Source organism: Mesoplodon mirus, assembly GCF_964341445.2.
Source record: "Mesoplodon mirus genome assembly, chromosome: 6".
NCBI classification, from domain to species: domain Eukaryota; kingdom Metazoa; phylum Chordata; class Mammalia; order Artiodactyla; family Ziphiidae; genus Mesoplodon; species Mesoplodon mirus.
In genome coordinates, this window is record NC_138982.1 from 91,572,798 (window position 1) to 91,594,592 (window position 21,795).

General features: G+C 36.0%; 1 protein-coding gene across 1 annotated transcript in view; it reads right to left on the reverse strand.

The window, feature by feature from the left end:
• TRAT1 (T cell receptor associated transmembrane adaptor 1) overlaps positions 1-20,822 on the reverse strand; it is a 35,755-nt gene extending 14,933 nt beyond the window's left edge. Inside the window, exons 1-3 of the mRNA XM_082625376.1 lie at positions 20,684-20,822; positions 9,601-9,711; positions 1,940-1,976 (exon numbers count right to left, since the gene is read on the reverse strand). Coding sequence (XP_082481502.1) covers positions 1,940-1,976; positions 9,601-9,711; positions 20,684-20,690 — 155 coding nt within the window. The 5' untranslated portion in view covers positions 20,691-20,822. The remainder of the gene's footprint in view (positions 1-1,939; positions 1,977-9,600; positions 9,712-20,683) is intronic.
• Positions 20,823-21,795: the final 973 nt, after the last annotated feature.

Sequence of the window (21,795 nt, forward strand, 5' to 3'; positions counted from 1 at the left end):
GTAACCCAGGGGTAAATACCAGGAAGTGTATATTTAACTTTCTATTAGATATAGACGCTTTGCTGTCCTTAAAGTGGTCATGTTCCTGACTTACTAATGTAGGAAGGCAGGGATTTGGGGAAGCAGGAAGATAAGACCAGAGAAGCAAATTTCTTTCCCCTCCAGCATAGCTTCCCACCTAAACCAATGCTGAGTAGGAGCAGGGGGACAGTGCAGCAGGGAACCCAGTGTGAGGGAAGCTTGCCTCCCTTCTACCCATCCTTGAACCATCTAAGGACTGAGGAAGCATCCACAATTCTAGCCCTACCTAAGAAAGATAGTCCTATTTCCACCTGCTGTTTTTAATGTTTATTGCTTAATGGCTGGAGATAGTTCATTTGTTTTTTTCTGAAGCCTCCATGCTCTCCTATAAAGGTGACTTTGGCTCCCAAACTACATAATCAGAGAAATAGACAAACTGTGAAGTACATACATAAACTTGTGAATTAATATGCCAGCCTCTTTTTAATAGATACAATCTGCATTGTATATTCAAATTTTGCCTAGATGGAGATTTATTACAATAGATAACAGATTATTAAATCCTCGAGGGAAGGATCTCATCTTTTCATCTTTGTATCTCTGTTGTTTAAACAAATGCTTATTTGTTGAATGAATATTTATTGAAGGAACAGATGTTATAAAAGAACAAGCCTCCTTTCTGAATTTTCCCTGCAGCTAAGAGCCTGCTTGCTTTGAGATGGGTGTTTTACCAATTTTTCTTTCTGATTCTTCCCATCCTAATCCAAAAACCACCAACCCAGTCTTTGGAAGAACGATAGTATCACAAACTACACACTGCATCTTAACTGCCTTTCAAATGACAAGTATCAAATCAATCATCAGATTAACTTCTACATGGTTATGTAGGATTCTTTTTGTCATATTTTTTGTTGTAACTAAATCAGCAAATCACTCTTGAAATGAACTAATGACTTAAATTATCTCATGTTATAGAATCCAATGTTAAAAACAGTCATAAAATATAGATTGTCTTTTTTGTATGGGTCTGCCTGTAGCCCAGATCTGAATCTTCCAGAGACATTTCCACACGGAGAAGAATTCTTTTTTAAAAAAGGACATTTTAGAGACCAATAGAAAGCTTGCAGTCTTACCCTGTACAGTGAGAAAGCTCTGTGTTTTTGAAAGACCTTTTCAGCCTTTCAGTTTACCATTTCAAAAAGGTCTTGAAGAATCCTCTAGGAAATTTTCTATATTTAGATTTTTTTAATCCTAAAAGAGAAATTTCCAATCTAATGACACATTTGGGTCAGAATGTATTGTCCAAGAAAATGAAACTTCTTTACTATGCTTTATATTATAAACCCTTCTTTAAAAAAAGTTCTATACCACACAAATTTATCTGCAACATGCTTAATAAGTATAAGCGATTAAGTTATGTTATATCTATAACTGCATATTATTTTAGAGTTATTTATTGGCAATACCCTTAAAAATGGCACAGCACAAATCATCCTTGTTTATGTATGTGTGCATACATATCTTAAATTGTATTAATATTGCCAGATTTCTTTCTACCTTGAATTCTTAAGAGCCACACAATTCTATATTCAATTGGATGACATTTTTACAACCTGAACTGAATCCTAATCTAGGATATCTTCTTCCAGAATTAATGAGGATTCTGTAGATACCAGGTTAGAGTTTCATTTTGTCCTTTATCCAGCTCTCTCACTGACTCAGGATGAGTAAGTAACTAGGGCAGATAATAATATTATAAGTATTATTCTTCAGGTGGAAGCAAAAGTAATTAAAACTCACTTTACATTTTATTTTAACCCAAGTGAAACATTCCTGAGCCAAACCTATAAGCAATATAACATTAGTTACTTCTCCTTATTCCTTGGGAATCATAATCTATGACTCATTTTCTACATACCTGGGAAAGTAGTCATCGGAGTACATGTATATTTTATCTGAAAGATATTCAAAATAGACACATTAAAAGAAATGTTGACGTACATGTCTTAAACCTTCTAGAGCATGCTCTGAGGGGAGCTTAGCCTCAATGTCAGTTAACATCTTTAATCAAGCCACTTGACCACCACCGTTTGAACTAGGGATAAGGATATTCTCTGATTTGGGCCAATCAGGTTCCCTCTTGGTAATCTGGAATGAAAACATGGTGCAGCTTGGCAGTAATGCAGAGCCCAGCTGTGTGACCATTTCATGCAGGGAAACACCAAGCGGAGTACACTGGAAACCTGTCCCTGCCTTTTCTGTGGTTCCAGTCTGTTGTGGGGCCTGGCTGTACTCTCTGCCTTCAGGTTCCACGAAACACCTCTGCTTCCTTCTGACAGATTTCCCTCTTTGCCCTTGCTGGTTTGGATAGGCTTTTCTTCCTTATCAAGAAAAAAAAAAAAAAGTCCCTAGAAGACACTACTATTTATTTACTTATTTATCTAATCTTGGAGTGTCCATTATCATTTCTTGGTATGTGACAACAACATCATAAAAATGATGCTCAGGAAGTTCCTCTGGTCATGATTACATTTCACCCACATGGTAAAAATAGAGAGGTAAGGAGAGATAAGGGTTCTAGAGAGAAGAAATTCAGAAAAGGTTGGCAACACAGTCTCTAAAAGTAATCAAAACAGTAGAATGGCTTTTAAGGGAAACAGTATGCTGGTCTGCAAAAACCAGACTGACCAGAGATTTGATGTAAGATTGTAAAATCATGAAAAAATAGGGGTCAAATCTCAAAGTATCCACTGTTGAACCTTGGAGGTGGTGGTTCAAAGGCAACTGAGAGGAAGTATTTGTACTTCAAATTAAATATGTGTATTCAAAATTGGAAAAAAATAGTTCCAAGAAATTTTTAGAGAGGCAATAGTTAGAGAAAATTAAGAGAAATTCAGAGTTCAGTTTTAATAATTAAGATCAAAATTATGAAGCAGTGTGTATTACTGGTTTATCAATAAATTTTCTTTGAACTGAATAGTTGTATATAATATGATATTTATTATATTTTGATTGCATATCATTAAGCCTGGCATTAAATAAAAACCAAAATCTTGCAAAAGCTATCATATGAAAGTAAAGCCCAGTATTATCTAAGTCTCCGACAGTGACTCAGAGACAATAGCAATCAAATGGTGATCTTTATGTTTTAACATTTGGAAAACACTGTGTGTTGGTAAGAAACTAACAAAAATGTTTCCCAATAATTGAGCAAGTCACCAAACAACTACAAAGACTATTTTTAGTTAGATTTATGTGCGACAAAGTTGTTATTCTCCAGAGAGGTCATTAACTCTTAGAGAAACATTATTAAATAATGTTTCAAACAAATTATTAAAATCACCACATTGGAGGGTGAAATGGATATGTCATGTGTCAATGTTTTGGGAAGAATTCTGTAAAGGACCAAATGCGGGAAGTTTTTGCAAAGCACAAACATCAAGCAGCTATGGGACCGAAAGTGATGAATCCCATTTGGGATCTGTCAGAAATATGTTTCTTCTAGCCCACAGTAAATGTCTTACCATGGACTGCATCTAAAAGATGCAGCTGTTTTCAACTACCTTCAGACTAGTTTTGTGAATATGAATGCAACATGCATGTTGGGAGAAGCCTAGAGAAGTCTACTGTTGCACAGTAGCCACAAGTTAATGGAAACGCAGCAAAATCAGAAAGCTTGAGAAATATAAAAAATATCAATAAGCATAGGAATAAAAATTAGTTAATATAGATTAGAAAATTGTTAACTGGAAATTATAAAGTATGTATTGATTTCTTTTTATATGAGGTACATGTTTATACTCAGGTCATTAATTATTATTCAAATTTGTCTGGAATTAAAGTGCATACACAAAAATTTAGTCCACCTGTAGCCTGAGGTATCATGGAACAAATTCAGGGTTAGGAATCAGAAGACACTGGATTTAGGTACCAGCTCTTCAATGCATTTCATTGCAAATGAACATGAAAATCATTGCAAAACTCTGATTCTTAGTTTATCAATAAAGTAGTGTTAATAATGCCTATATCATGGAGTAGATGTGGAAGATAAATGAAATAATTTATGTAAAAACACTTTAGAAAATGACAAAGTTGGTTATCAATATTATATATTCTAAATCCATATCCTGCAGCAAGCCATGTTTAATTGTGCTGATTTGAATTGCAAAGTTTCTTCATTAAATGGATTAGCTGAAAAGTAGTTCATATAATTTAAATGCTATTTGAAAGATAAAAGAATTATAAGTAAAGCTTGATTTGAAATGAAATAATCAAATCTCACCTTTCGCAAGAAGATTTTCACCAATTGAGTAGTAAATTCAAAGAAAAGATAAAAACAAACAAAAAATAGTGACAGTACTTAAATAGAATAAAAAAAAAAAACTAGGTATGGAGTAAAAATGTTTCTCCAAACAGACCAATAGTTCTTAAAGATAATGTGGATTTTCCAGTTGGAGGTGCTTAGAGTATGAATGATGGTGCCTGGAAAATACACTGCTGTAGTATGTAAAAGGATAGTTCTACAGAAGGAAAAGGAAAATGTAGTTCGATGTATAAAAGATTTAGACCAAAAAGCTTTGTGTGAAAAAGGAAACAACTATATAAAGGCTACAATATAATAATGCGATGCTTAGGTGGAAGGAGAGGGAACTAAAACAATGTGAAGAAGGAGAAAATAAGTAATGGGTAAAGGATATTATACATCAAAACCAACTGTATTGAAGAAGCACCCTGAAAGGGAACCTTAAAAGTTCGAGGTCACCACATCACACTACTCTTAAAATTTAAATGTATAATCTGGAGTGGGACAATCAGTACTTGCGTGGTTTTAGTTTTACAATACTTACCATAAGAACTGTGATAGAATATGATCTCTTTCAATAGAGGTATAGCAGTCAAAGGTTTAGAGGTTATGGCAAAGGAGAAAGGTCAGCAAGCTCAGGCTCCCGAAAAGAGCTTGCTCTGTCATCAGGCCTTATAGGTTTATTTAAAAGTAAATGGCATGGTTTAAAACCTACTTAAACATTTCAGTTATATTTAATAAAATCAAACACAGTTTTTATTATAAAGCAGTTATGTTTGCAAGACTCTGTGTGAGAAAAGCTGGGTGAGTTTTCATAATTCTCTCTGTGATTCAGATATAAACACTGTGGTCAGGTTCATGGTTGAAAGGGTGTGAGCTAACATTTTCTTTTATGTTTTCCCCTTTATAGTGTTCACTCTTCCATGTGCGATACATAACAACAAGAAACAAGAACACATGGTTTAAACCCCATAATACAAATTTTATGATACATTTTTAATGTGAAATATGTGCCATAATTTTCTAGCAAATAGGAGTTACCCTGATAGGACTTTGATGTATGAGCAAACCATGCAGTTCTTTATCCTTCTCAAAACAGAGAAGAAAGATTAGATAAAAAATAGTTTTGGGGCTTAAAGGAAGAAAAAGTGAATGCATTCCTATCAGAAAAAGAAATAAATATAATCCTACTAAAGAACAGATTTGGACAAAGAATCACATAAAAATGAAAGATTTATTTTGGGGGAAGGAGGACTCCATTTCAAAGCTTCTACCTAGCCCTGCTGCAGAAAACATCAAGGAGAGGCTTATCTTGTCTATCTGATTGAATGTGTAGATAGTGCATTGTTGCTGGGATAGAGATTTTCTTTTATAAGCTATTTAATACACCTGCAAAACTTACTCGCTGACTGTTTGCCAAGGTGGAGTCATATCTTGCAAGTTTCTTAGCCACAAAGAATAGCACAAAGATGTAGAAATAAAAAGCTACATAAGGCCAGATGCAGGGGCATTGTGTACACAGACCAAGGGGCAGAAAAACTGGCTAATATGATGCAATCTCTTCTAGTCTGTCTGTCCAGGAGAAACAAAGCAGTGAGGAGTCTTCAGGAGGACTGAAAAGGAGTCAAAAAGTTTGCAGAGCTAATCCCAAATCCACTTGGAATCTCTGGGTGAGAAAGAAAGACAGTGCTCTTCGTTCATATGAGGTAGAAAGGATGGGTCATTAGTAATACTTGAGTGGTTGAGAATGGACTGCAGAGAGAAAAAGGGGAGATGGGATAAGAACAAAGGGCCTTATTTGGCAACAGCAAACACTGTTCCAAGGCTAATCTTAAATTTGCACATCTATAAAGTGCAAGACCCAGGGTAATGTGCTCTGCCTAAGGAGTAAAGATTGAGTGAAGTCTGTCTTTTTTTGTTTTTTTCTGGATCCATGAGCTCGGGGGTGAGCCTACCCATGACCCAACCCAAGTTCCGGTGGTGGAAGTGGGTGGTACCATAATTCCTAGCAGATTGCAGGTCTAGGGGATTGGGGGTGGGGTGGGGTGTGGGGGAAAGAGGCTGTCCTAAAAGGATGGGAAGGTGCACATGAGGGTATGAGATAGCACTCCATCCCTATACTTGACCCAGTGCTGAAACTTGTGACTCCCCTGCTGGACACTGCATCCTGCCTGGAGTAGTCAGACAGAGTGTGTGGGACCTGGCTCAGACCTGGGTAAGGGTGTAGTGTCTTTGGCTGGTGGGAGTGATGGTGCAGTGAGCATCAGGGGGCTGTGGTGGAGACTGGAGCACTCTGGCATGTCTCCACTCCCCTCTCTCTAGGTGTCTTTTTCTCCCCCTCCCACTGGCGTCTCTGTCTTTTTCACCATCCTTAGAAAGAGAGAGGCAGGGCTCTGCAGCAGGCAATCCACTGGGCTCATATGCATCTGTAGGGCATAAGATCACCATGAAGGAGTCGGTGAGGGTACACAAGAGGGATGTGTTCGAGAGTCTTTAGCTCTTTACTGCTCAGATAAATTAATTTGAGACAGACTAATATTTAGAACCAACTCCATGGAAGCCTACAGAAAACTCTCTAAAATGAGCCTGTATGTGACTTGAACACAACCGTTATCACTGAAACTCAGGTTATCGTACAGACATGTTAAACAATAAAGAGACGGGGGGCAGGAAATGGGACGAGAGCTGGAGAGGGCTTAGAGAGTTTAAGGATGGTGGGAGGGGTGAAAAAGCCAGAGAAGCTAATGTTTGCTGAAATAACAGACATTAAAATTCAATGAAGCCATAGTAAACCTCTAACATTTGTGGAAGGAGCAAAAGAAGGAAGCACCAGGGCCACCAGGAACAGTGACGTGGGCTGTACCCTGTCCAGGACCCGCCTACTAAATCCTCAGCACTGTGCTGAGGTATCTACATACTTCTCACAAGAACTCTATGGTCTAGATAGTATTTTCCACATTTTGTAGATAAGGAATCTGAAAGTCAGAGACGTTATGTTCCTCAGACAAGTTCTCCCAGGTAGATATTGAAAACAGAGTTCTAATACAGGTCAGCTTGACTTCAAAGGCCATGATTTTAAAAACAATTGAGGGAACTGAAATTGATTTTGAAAAGTACATCAATAAATGTAATTCACAATTTCCTGTTTTTTTAAGCGTTCTTTCCCACTCTGTTGATTTCAGGCAATAGAGTCACTATAGCATGCCTGGGTTTGTACAATTAGAAAGAAGAAAAAAAAATCTGTCTTTGTAGAAAAAAGAAAAGCCTGCTTTTTTTTAGTTAGGCAACTGTCTTTTAACAGTAGTCAACTAATCATCACAAGCAAATAACTCCCCCCAAAAGTTTGTATGGTAGCAAAATGGTATGAATATGGGTAAATAAATCCCAATACACAAACAACCAAAAATGAGAATTGGAAAACCTATTCACCTTGTGTTGTAATAGACTGGTACAGCCAAATAGTTCTGGGCAGAAGTAATAGGTCAGTAAAATTAGACCAGCCCTGATCTTGATCACATTGATAAAAAGTGATTCTAAACATACATATTCACCACAATTCAGTGCAATCATAGGGCTGAAAAAAAGGACTATTTAGGTTGAAAGTAAATAGGTCAAATTTACTAAATAAAATTTAAGTTAAACAGTTGGGTTTACGTTAAACACATAAACACTTGTTCCCTGGCCCCATACAAATCTCCAGAGGATTTCGGCGGGAATCAAGAAAGAGTGAAGTACTCGCTCAGATAATTATTCTTGTCCTGGTTCCCACCTTAAATTATTTCATCTCTTACAGCTCTCAATTCACCTTTTACTAATTCAGGTGACAATATTATCTGCATTCATAAAATATTTTAATAAAGTTGAAATGTAGTCATCTTAAGCTATTATACAAAGAAAAGTGCTACTCTTAGCTCTCTTCTTTCTATAAAGGAAACTTTTTAGAAGATGTCTGATGGGTCATCTTGCACTGACATATAAAGGTTGTTAGTCTGAAAAATATTTGAAAATAAAAAATAACTACTGAAATCATTGCTAATGAAAATGTGTTGCTTACCTGGAATTTCATCTTTGGTATAGGGATGATATAATAGCCTAAAAGAGTGTTGGGTTTCTGGCTGAGGACATTTGGTCAACAGTGTAAAAGTAGCATGTGCTGGTGGAAACTGTTTTAAACAGATGATTAGAAAAACTGAGCATTTATTCGTAATTTTGGTATTGAATAGATGTGAGACCTCAGCCATGTCACTTCATTTGCTAGTGCCTCTCATCTTTTTTTTCAAATCTGTATGACAATAATGCCTTCTTCATACCTTACATTAGCGTTATCAACACTTAAGACACTCTTAAGTGGATCAAGGACTCTCTTTGGAATCTGACCATTGTTCTAATTTAGCTTCATGTACTTTTTCTTGGACACATGTACCTAACTTAGTTTTGTTAACTTTGCTTTATTTATTTTCATCTGTTTAAAGAAAATGTATTTACCTTTTCTTTTCTATTTGTTTACCACTTAAATGTCCTGCCCCCAAGAGTTTTTTTTGTTCTAGAATATTAAGAGCACTCCAAGAAATAGCTGAACTTTCATTCCTCCATTCACCCATCATTGTATTCAGCATACATGCCTATGTTGAGTGCCTACAGTGTGCAAATATTGTGCCACTTGATGGGCACCACACTAATTCAATCATGGCACAAGAGGGTGAAAGCCACGTGGTTAAAACTTCTGCCCAGCTTAATGGAAAGAAAAGCTGTCGGTGGCAGATCCTAGACCCTGGGAGTGTTTGACAAAAAGCCCGTGGTTAAGTCTATTGCTTTTCCAGTTCCCTTCTGATCCCAACCAAGCCTGCTGCACTCTAGAGGCCCTGACTGATGCTGAGAAGTTTGAATAGACTTGAGTGGAACCTTAAAGACCTAGTCTTCACTCTTCTCATCACACACCAGAAGGAACCTTTACAGATGCTCCAGAATAGGCTACAATTTCGTGAGTTGTTCAACTGGAGGAGGAAGATGGAAAAAGACATTTTCCCAGGATAATCCCTTCCTATGCTCTACCCTCTAGTAGAGATAAAGCTAAAATTGGGAGTTACATTTCTAACATGATTACATGTTTAAATTAAGAGAACCTTCAGCGTGAAAAAAATGTACCAAATAGATTTTCTGCAGATAAAAATATCTTATTGGATAACATTTCATAAAATCATCTTATTCTGTAGGTTTTCCAGTGACTCAATCTCCACTCAAGTGGTTTCATATGGCTATTTCTGAAAATGTCTTACCTTGTCGCTGCTTTTCCACATAGTGGGAAATGTTGAAGATAAGCGATATAGTCAGAGCTAAACCCAAGAAGGCTAGAATTGCCCAGACATAAAACTGGCATTCAGAGTTTTCTGTGAACAGAAGCAAACACACGCTTAATATAGTAGCTGCTTATTCATTTGTTTTGAACTAGGTATTCCCACAATTAAAACTACTGTGTTTATTCACAACAAAGGACAAATCTCTGTCAAGAAGTCAGTTAGCATTGACAGCCAAAGGCTTTTTACAGATTTCAAAATGGGTATTCAAATTCCCGCCTGGGTAAAAGAAAGCAAGTGTCCCACATTCTTAGTAAAGATGAAATGGAAGACATTTTTAGTGTAGCTACTAAGATTTGACAAATAGTGACAGGTTATAAAAACTTTCGTTCAAAATTAAGAACTTCCAAATTATGCAGAGTCATAATAGGCTATACTTTTCCCCTTTCTTTAATCCTTTGTCTGTAGTCATATTGAATACATGCTTTCATTATTATGGAGAACCACTTATCACGTTCTACTAATCCCAGTACTGTAGGACACTGTGTGTTGGGATAAAACAATAATACTGGAATAATAGTAACCCAGTTTTGTCAAGACTGGCCATAAGGAGTTTTCTCATACTATTTAGAGCTCCATGAGCAGATAATGGAGGGTTGATTCTGCTCTTCCCCTCTGCGAAGGCCTCTTTTTTCATTCCTGAGCTGTAAAGGGGGTTTTGTGGGATATTGCCTGTCAGTTGCCCTTGATTAGTGAAATGAGTGGTTTTATTTTCTTTAAGGGAATTTTTATATTTCATAAAGTATAAGAAAACTGAGAAGACTTGAGCAGTCTTTTATCTTCTGCAATAGAGCTACCAATTAATTTGGTTAAAACACTAACATTTGGAGGCGCTTAATTTATTCATCATGAACATAGTCCCATAAATACTTATAGAATTCTATAATATAATAAACTATTTTAAATATATTAAAAATTCTAGTTATATGATACTGCATATATTTTTAGATTTGATTTTTATGTCTAATTGTTTATTTAAAAAACAAGTGCCTGCTGAGTATAAATTTTAAAAATTCCAAATATAGAGTAACATTTAAGGTCCTCTATGAAAACATAAATGGGACACTAATATTACACTTACTAGCTTTTTTTTTTTTTTTTTTTTTTTGCGGTAGGCAGGCCTCTCACTGTTGTGGCCTCTCCCCTTGTGGAGCACAGGCTCCGGACGCGCAGGCTCAGCGGCCATGGCTCACGGGCCTAGCCGCTCCGCGGCATGTGGGATCTTCCCAGACCGGGGCACGAACCCATGTCCCCTGCATCGGCAGGCGGACTCTCAACCACTGCGCCACCAGGGAAGCCCTTTACTAGACTTTTTTTAAAAACTTACCACTGTGTTTGGGGGATTTTTACCATGTTAGTATGTTATTTTTAGTGGTTGCATAGAATTTCATAGTGTTACTGTAATATAATTTATATACCCAATTCTCTAAGATGGACAGTCTGATTTTTAAAACATTTTTCTTACAAACAATAACGCAAGAAACTCCATTGGATAGACATTTTCCATGTATGTGAACTTATCTGGAGAAAGGTTCCTGGGAGTAAAATTGCTGGGTTAAAGCAAATTTTTAAGGCAAACTTTCAGAGCTCGATTGTTCCCCACCTCCTGTTGATAATAACCCCTTTCAGGTGGTTGATTTAACTATCATGGTGAACAATCGGGCCAGCAAGCTGTCTCACTTGCCAGATGGGTCTCAGTTTCCCTCTTTGCTGTCACAGTATAGGGTTATTAATTTCTGATTTCTGTTATTAAAGTAATGATTAAATTAATGATTCTATTATTAAAGAGTTTTCTTCTTTTCTTTTCCTTGTGTATGTCCCTTAAGGACCCACAGTCTAGATACAGTTCTAAGTTCATTCACATTTTAAAGCAGTTTGAGTTCACACACTATATTTTCTATTGTGATATGTTACAACTGTCATTTTAGGTTATTCACTCAGCCAAATGTAGACTCTCATCACTCACCCTCTACAGTCAGAGTTTGGTGACACTGAAATAAATGAACTTTAATTGCTACAAAGAGGCCAGACTTATTATACACATCATGTATCTTCAAAGTTAAAAACAATTAGTAAACTCAGATAAGCAAAACAAAAAGATAAGAATCAACTCTAATCCTACTATCAAGAGACAATCACTGTGAACACCTTGGTTAATACAATTCCAAACTTATTATTATTTTCTGTGTAGAAGTTGTTATGGTCGGAGGCATAGAATTTAGTTATACTGACTATACTGTTATTTACATTTCCCCTGATAATTTTATAGCATGGGTCTTTTCCTATAAGCAAAATATTCTTCCATTTCTTTTAGCTGCTGTCTATTCCACTGTATGGATTTTCCATAATTTATTTATTTATTTATTTATTTTTGCGGTACACTGGCCTCTCACTGTTGTAGCCTCTCCCGTTGTGGAGCACAGGCTCCAGACGTGCAGGCTCAGCGGCCATGGCTCACGGGCCCAGCCGCTCCGCGGCATGTGGGATCTTCCTGGACCGGGGCACGAACCCGTGTCCCCCGCATCGGCAGACAGACTCTCAACCACTGTGCCACCAGGGAAGCCCCCATAATTTATTTAATCAATCCCTTATCCTTAGACATTTAAGTTGCTTCTAATTTTTAGTTATATAAGAAATCTTGTGATGACTAGCTTTAGCTAAAACTATACACCCAACCTGAATTTTTTTTAAGGTAAAAATCCCTGAAGGTGAATTGCTGGATCAAAGGACATGCACATCTCAAAGAATTTTGGTGTCTTGAAGGCCAATATTTTAAAACACAATACTAAGCAGACCCTGCTCAGGTCAATTTGGCCTCTGTTCCTATTAGTTCAATTGGCCCTGACTTTATGTTTATGGCTCTTTCCATTAATCCTTGCTCCATCAAACACCACTCTTAACCCAGCTACTGTCTTTACACACACGATCCCCATACACTCTTCTCCTCCATGGTTTCTGGAGAAAGTTGTCCCTTTGTTTTCTCTTTGGAGCCTGTGACATAGGTCCTTCAGGAGAAGGTACCTGCTCCTATCTCTGCCCTAAACATAGAGGATGTAACACTTTTCTTTCGTTACCATGAGTAATTTCCACAAAATGTTACTTTAAGTTTCCTGCCTGTCTTTTAGGACTTACCTACTATATCCACCCAATAATGTACCATGCTCCAATCATTCTGAAGCACTTGCAATTTTCAGTAGATACCATACTTACCATTTCATGCCTTTATGTCTGTATATTTGCCCCTTTTCCTGAAATACTTTCCCCCTTGGCCATCTGACAAACTATTCGAAAGTACCTTCTTTCTGAAGCACTCACTCACTAGACTGTGAGCTACCCAAAGGACAGAAAGAATGATTTATTGATCTTTGTCTTCATTCTTTAATTTCCTCGTTATACCTATTTTTATGGGTATTCATTAAGACATATAATGAAATTTGTAGAATAGCATTTCTCACTAATAGATGCTCAATAAATGGTAGCTATTGTTATTATTATTATCTTACTACTAGTAAGACTCCCACTATTATTTCGGCAACCTATTCAGCACAAAGTAGGTGCTCACTAAACACGTGCCAACTAAGTAAATGAAGAGTGGCTGAAGAAGGATAAATGTAATAACCAGGGCCAACAGAAAGGTTCTGATCAAGTATGACATCTAGACACATCCACAACCCAGGAAAAGACCAAGTGAAGATTCTGCTACATTTGTCTCTAGTACTATTGAGAAAGGACCTATCTATCTCCCAGTGGCTGGGAAACAGATCACTGTGAGAAGAGTGCTCACTGTAGCTTTGGTGAAACTACTCATCAACCACAACCTAATTCTCTCTGCACCGAATCTATATTGCCAAAAACATCTGATGATTATTATTTATTTCCTAGGAAACTTGATACAAGGTAGTTGGAGCTAACAGATAGCTATCTGATTAGATTTATAGGGGTGGTAACAACTATAAAGGTAAAATTTTATTTTCTTGTTTAGAAAATCAGTCTTTGAGAAGTTTGATTAGTGTCATTAAAATCTCCAGAAAAAGAGATTTAGAAAATACCACTAGCTGAGCTAAGCTGTGAACTCTATTGCAACTCTAGGACATATATGCTTGCATAAAACTCGGATGCTTGCATAAAACGTAAGAGTCAGGGTGAGTAGAAACAGCCTCTTCACAGACCACATAATAATTTTGAGAAGCATGAAATGGGGATATGCTTCCATTCTCTTTTCTTCAACCTTTACCTTAAAGACCTAATATGTTTGTGTTTACGTATTAAATGCACACTCTCCTACTATGAGAACAGAAAAATGGATGTTTTCATATATGCTGAAACGTGGTTCTACCTGCATAAACCAAGAGTAACCTCATGAAATTGTTTTGTCTAGCCATTGTCAGAGAGAGAATGACTGAAGATTAACTACTGCACTTAAAACTCAAATTATTGTTTTTGGCAGGTGTTCTTTATTATTTCTTTTTATTTTCAGCCTAGAAATTATATACCATAATATAAAGTAGTATAGTATAACTTATCTAAGAACACAACACATTGACCAAAAAGCTGCACTGCTTAAAATTAAGAATTTGATGGATGTTTTGATAACTTACCTTTAGCCAAATTGGGTGACTTGTAACCTTGCTTTAGGAATAGTCCAGTCTAGAATTATTGCATCAAATCCCCATGACATATTTTAGGAATTTGTTCATTCATTTATACACATGCTTAAAGGGTGCAAAACTGATTTTGGAAGATTTTTGACCCTCCCTGTAGGTTTTCCCTGGATCAATCTCTAAATGGTGGCTTCGATGATTTCTATACTGACACATGTGCCAGTTATGTTCCCAAGATTTCTTAAGAGAGTATCAAACTTGCTTCCATCTCAGCTGATGACCTGCCTAAAATAGCAACAGAGAACTAAACTTCAGGTTGTAGTCAGAAAATAAAAATTAACTCTCTGTTGCTCTTTTTATTCTCTTCCATTTCTACATTTTCTGTCTTTGTCATCAGAGCAAAATAAAACTCATTTTAAGAAAAAGAACCAACAGTACGAAACTTGCTGTTGAATTTATTAATTATAGAGATGCTATGGACTAGAAGATATTGCTTAATACATCACTTGGTATCAGGTATAAGAAGCTGAGGATCTCCTCAAGAACAGATACATTTTTACTCTTATAATCCATGTGAATATTGTCACTGGTCATCTGTCTGGCCTTGTGTATCATCTGACACACACTCTATCTTAACTAAATCTCTAGGAATTATATGCTATTCATATTTGTGAACTAATCATACACCTTGCTCCTTATTTTCTCTTTGTGTTGATTTATTTGGTTGTCCTTTATACTGTTCTGTGTACTTCTAATACCACTCTTTCTGGGGGAAGGGTAAGAGAGCAAATAAATACATAGAAAATTATAACAAATCTCTAGAATTTATTACCTTTGGGAGAACTAATAAAATCAATCTCCTTCGTACTTAGTTTTTTTCCATTTCTCACAGCATCTAGTATTTAGTATATACCATGGTTTGGGTAAATAAAATATAACACAGTATAAAAAGGTGTTCTTCAGGGCTTCCCTGGTGGTCCAGTGGTTAAGAATCCACCTTCCAATGCAGGGGACTCCGGTTCAATCCCTGGTCAAGAAACTAAGATCCCACATGCCGTGGGACAACTAAGCCTGTGCACTCTAGAGCCCTTGCACCACAACTAGAGAGAAGCCCGCATGCTACAATGAAAGATCTCTCGTGCCGCAGTGATGATCCCGCATGCCACAACTAAGACCTGACACGGCCAAATAAATAAATAATCATCAAAAAATAAAAAGGTGTACTTCAAGGCAGTAAGCAGAAAGCCCTAATTTCATTTTAAAAATTACACTAATTCTAGCTAGAAATTATCCTATCATTCACAAAAATTATATTTCAATTAAAAATTTTCCTTTCTCCTTTTTAATTAAAGGATGCACTGAAAAGTTGTATTAGTCCATTAATTGCTACAAGAAGATAATTTTTCTCTCAGCTACAAAGAAATAACCAAACCAATATCACAAGACTACACTTATACTAAAGGCTTTAGGAAAGTCCTAATAATTTTCATGAAATATGTCAGCAACTCCAAGGTAAGAACATGGACCACACTGCACATTCCTTTAGGGCTGGGTTTTGTCTTTGCTGTAACAGTAAATTTGTTTTACATAATCAATTGGAGGCCTTTTAAAACACAGGCTAAATTCTAATGTGGGGGGTTGGTTTAGCATAGTCTCCAGTTTTCCTCTCTTTTTAGGAGTCTATGATTCCTTTCTAACCCTTCTGCTTTCCAAGATATTTTTCTTTTGTAATGTGATCTGAGTTACAAATAGGAAGATTTTCATTTAGAAGCTTTGTATTTCATCACATTCTTGGTATCTTTCATAATTTGTTGATTGACAACAATAAATGCCCCCATTTTGATAAATGAAACAAAACAGAGATAAGAAGATATTGAATAGCTAAATGATGGAGACTTTCAACTTGAATGGTAGATTTGTGTAAATGTTCACATACACACACTCACACACATACTTTGTACCACCCCTCACCCAGTTTCTTTCCACATGTTGTATGGAAAGTACTCTAGCCCCATGTGGGTATCTATTCAATATAGACAGTCCCTCTTATAATAGTGCGTATGCAAAGTACCTAAAAATTCTTGCCCGACAAATGCAATCTTTAGTATCATTATTCATTAATTGCAATTACTTTCATTTACATAGCTTTTATCAATTTAAAAAGAACTCCTACACAATTTTAATTTAACTATTTATACTGTTAAAAAGCCAAAAGCATCGGGAAGTTGTTAGTGAAGCAATGACAGCTAGGAAAACCATGATTTAAGTTTCTAAACAGCTTTCAACTACCAGGGGCTAATAGTAGTAGGTTTAATTATAAGACCTCTAACTCATTTAAAGCCAAAAGTTCTTGGCAGGCGCTGTCTTTGGAATTCACAATTACATGTACTCTGGAAGGAAACCCAGCTAAGCAAATGTAATGTCTTTCTGCTGGCAGGTTTGATTCATACAGGAGCCTTTCCTTAAACAATTAACAATGGAAGAGCAATACATATAATGCCTTAATTGTTTCTCCTTCAGAGGATCTGTAACTGAGACAAGTGTGTGAGTTTATAGTATATAGGATATGGCTTCCCTTGATGGTTTCTCTTTCTTGGCTTGTAAACTCTCTCGGAGCAGTGACCATCTCTTCTTTGCATTCCATGAATGTGTATATTTATTTTAGGCACCCTAGAAAGTTCAACATGAAAGTTCTGATATTACAATCCCCATGGATTCTACTCGTAAAATGAATGTTTCCTACTGTGGTGATCGTTTGGTGTCAAACTAGGCACATTCTTGATGACTCTTTGATGTGGCATGTTGTCACTGACCACACAGCCTCTGCCACCACTATCCATCCCCATCATCCCATCAGTAAAAGGCATTAGAGTCGTGGACTAATCACTGGAAGAGATTCTCAAATCTAGTCCCAGGCTTTCAAGTAAATAAGATACTGTTTTTAATGCAAAATTTGAAAACTGCCCAATTTAAATGAGTGTCTATTATGAATAGAAGGTTATTTGAGAAGTGAATGATATATATCAGGGAGGGGCCATGATGGGGAGAGGGACAATGACAATATGAAGCTTTGGAACATCTGTTTTCAAATAGTATCGGGAAAGAGGAGTGAAGTCACTTACTAGCTGTTGACTTTTTGCAAAACGCTGACCCTCACACTAAGCCAGCTGTAAAACTGAAGTTCAGATCCCCACCTGTGTGACATGAAGGTCCCCTCTTTCTAGTACATCACGATTCCTCTTAACCAATACTTGCTGAATTTAGTGGAGGAAAGTGGACATACAGGAGTGAGATGGAGGGTCGATTTTAAGACAGTATGTTATGATTCCTCCAGTACTAGACTCTGTCTCTTTCATAATTAAACTTGGAATTAGTAAACTTGGGAAATCCTACTGGGATTGAAGTGCTGCCAAAATCCCTGCTGTAGACAAACCTCTCTTTATCTGTATGTAGCTGCTCCATTTTGTATATGTACTTATTGTTTCCTATTGGAGAAGCACCTTGGTTAGAGCCTCTGAAGATGGCGTGGGTGTGTGGCAACTTTCATCCAACAAAGTACTGTAACTACTATGTTTCTTTAATGTTTTAAGAAGGCCTGTTAATTTTTTCTCTCTTCTTTTTAATTCAGGAATGATGAATAATTAAATGAAAAAAAATGCCTGGAAAAGAGTCCAATATTTATTTATGTATTATTAACTAGCAATTTATGGATATTTCTTACAGCTGTGATCTTTAAGCGGCAATCATTCCTGGATCAAGTTTTCTTGAAATCGCCTGTCAAATGTTACCTAAATTAAATGATGAAACACTGTCTTTGACCTATTTTTAATTTAAAGAACATCTGAATTTAAAAGATGATTCATAAATCAGTCCTATCTAGTCTCTAAAAGACAGGCTTTCATTGTTCTCAAAAGGTGATTGAGGCTCACGGGAAGAGAAAAGTGAGAAAAGACAATGAAAATCCTTTTTTATGAAAAACAGCGATATGTAACTAAATTGTGAATCATTGTTTAAACTAAATTAATGGTAGCCCAAAGGAGTTGTTTTTGCCTTTGATTTAGCTAATACTGATTTTATGTGAATGCAAAAACACAGTAGAAAGTATGATGCTGGCACATTTATTGATGCAGTGACTACGAGGCATATAGGTAGGAGAAAAGGAAAGACTTGGGTTTTTCTTTTCATACATTGTTTTACTCAACTAGGAATAATCTCACTTTTCCATTGTGTTCACACTTATTTTCTTTTTTACTTCACCTATCTAGTGTAAAAAATACTATAATCTGAGTCTCTCCTTTCACATTAAGGATTTTTGGTTTTTGGTTTTGTTTCTTGGCTTTTAAGATCTATGGGGCTTTAATGGCAAATACTGTATACATTTTATCTCTTCTGTGGAACTGTAGGTCTTAACTGACAATGGAGGAGCCCCTGTATAACACCTGAAGGGATCTAAACATAAACTGTGAAATACTGTGAAGGAAATTTTATCATCCCTTCCAAATTTAAAATTAATTAATGAGAAATAGTTGAACATCATATTCACTGCCTTCAGCCTTCCCACCCTTGCCAAGTTCCCCATGACTGTCAGCTCATAGAAATTGTTCATAGTATTGCTAAGTCCATTTCTTGCAGGGCACTAGCAAAACTGGAACAATTGTTTTATTTCTTTGCTAATATATGTACCTGGAAAAGATAAAGAGAATTGTGAAAACCATATATCAGTTTATGTTCCCTGTGTGATTAATCCAATCAATCAGTTTTAAAATCCATGGAACAAAACACTGGGAAACAAATTCACAGGAATTAAAATATCTATTGTCTTTATAAATGGCTTATACATATTGATATTAAAAATACTATTAGCACAATTATAAGCAAAAATGTAATTAGACAATTCACAAATGACAGAATTATAAACAGTTTAAAAACCCATGCAAAAATTTTCATCCTCATTATAATCAAAGTAAAACATATTAAACAATGGGTTAGCATGTTGTGCTTATCAAATTAGTAAAGATTTTTTAAAATGAGACCAGCTTGTTAAGGAGAAACACTCTAGGATGAGAGTGAATTGGCATCAGCCTTGGAAAAGCAATTTGGCAATAATGAGACTTAAAAATGTTCATAACTTCGTATTCAGTAATCCATGTCTAGAAATCTTTCCTAAGAAAATAGCCCTTAATATAGAAAACGCTATAGAGCTGTTCATCTTTCTGTCATTTAAAATATAAAAAGACTGTATACAACATTAATGTCTAACAATAAACAACTAAGTAAACTATAACACAAAAGGTGTCACTTTGTGCATTCATGTAAAACAACTAAGCAGAAGTTATCATAAAGATGGAGATGGTTATGTTAGTGAAAAAGCTGAACATATGATTTTATTTACATTATTATTTCAGTTATGAAAAGCAAACCATGAAGATATATAGAAGCAAAAGTTGGAAGGAAATACGACATAATATCTTATTTTTCTAAGGTGATGAAAACTATGTAAATTTTTTTTCATATGTATTTCACAGTTCTCCCACTTTATATAATCATGTCTTCTCTTATTACAAAAAGATGCTTATTAAGGAAGTTAAAAGTACATAAAAGAATAAAGGAGGAATGATAGATGATAGTCAATGTGGAGCAGACATTCGGCTAATCAATGTGGATTCAACTCTCATAGTCCATTCCACAGGTGATGGGATTTTCACTGGTCTTTGCATATTGTCATCTCTCTGAAAGTTGATGATTGAATTGATTTCTGAGAAGATAATATAGCGCCTAAAATCCAAGGAATTAGAATGTTGTTACTCCTAACCAGCTTTATTTTTTTTAACTTTATATTTTATATTGGAGTATAGTTGATTAACAATGTTGTGTTAGTTTCAGGTGTACAACAAGGTGATTCAGGTATATATGTCTCTATTCTTTTTCAAAATCTTTTCCTGATTAGGTTGTTACATAATATTGAGTAGAGTCCCCTGTGCTATACAGTAGGTCCTTGTTGGTTATCCATTTTAAATATAGCAGTGTGTACATGTTAATCCCAGAATGTTGTTACTCCTAACCTGCTTTAGAACTAAACTAAAGAGGAATATGCATGGTCAACGAAAGTTCCTTTAAAAACAAGTACTTTAAATGACGTGATTATCAAGGAACACTTACTGAATAGCTACAACTAGCTTTATATTATAAAACGCTGTCCAACTTTTTAAGAGAAAGTAGTCAATTTATGCTTATTAATATATTTCAAAATATGTTCTAATTGTGGTAAAAGTTATCCCACATTTAAAAAATAATTCTGTAAACTACTTTCCAAACCTTAAGTGTCTTTTTGCTAGAGGCTTGGAAATTATTATGTAAATTCTTAGGTATAGGAATTGAACACAAGAATTTAAAATGCCACTTACCTGGCATGCTTCTTTTCCCAGAAAAATTCTTATGTAGCCATAGGCAAATGTATGGATTAAAAATACTCCCACAAACTTTTTTTCTAAGTAATGTTGCTCTGTTATGTTAGAAGCAGTGTGGCAGTAAACCTTGTCTTATCTGTACCTCAGTTTTTTCTCTCTTCTGTTTCTTAAAATCTTTTGTGTGTACTTTGTTCAGTTACAAACAGGAAATGTGGTGATGGAGGCTTCTAGAGTTTTGATCTGAAACCAGTAAGCTGTTAAATTTTTTGTGAAACGTGAGAAGAAAAATCCCACAGGCCTCTGTACTCTGCTATTTGAATTTTTATCAGTACCTAAATCTAATTTTAAAACATATAATAAAGTCAAGGTATAAATTAGACTAGGAGGGATTTCCCGTCTCTCTGGAGAGAATCTGGGGATCTCCTCCCAAGTGAGGTCACATGAAAACAAAATAAAATGTACTAAACTGAGGAGGAAATAGTAAGAAGCCCCCAGGCATGCTCAGCTGTTGATTGTGTTTTCTTTGAGGCATGTCAGAGGAAGAGAATTAACACTTTTTGAACACTTACTGTCTATCAGGTACCTTCTGTACATTATCCCACGAGGAGATTGGGTGCCTGCCTTTTTCCCCGCCAATCCTTGCTCCAGCCAATGTGAGTCCCTCTGTCCAATCTAGGGTCACATGGTGACAAGCTCCAGCTCTCTCCCACCCCCGAGTCTCAATATCAGAAGTTCTTAAATGTTAGTGTGCATAAGTATGTTATTTGGGATTAATTTAACATGCATATTCCTGAGCCCTACTGAATTAGAATACCTGGAGTGGAAATCTGCATTTTCACAATTACCCTTGCTTATTTTAATATAGGTGTTCTGAACAATTTTCTGAGAAACTCATGTGTGTGTGTGTGTGTGTGTGTGTGTGTGTGTGTGTGTGTGTGAATAGTAGCATTTTATTTCTAGCCTCAGTCAGATAAAAAATTGTCCTGGTCATATCTATGTATACAGTTTGTATGTATTTCTGTGTATGTATACCTGTTACATACTATGTGCTTATGAATATTTGCTTATGTAACTTCACCCATTTTCTTTAATTATAGAAGAATGACAAG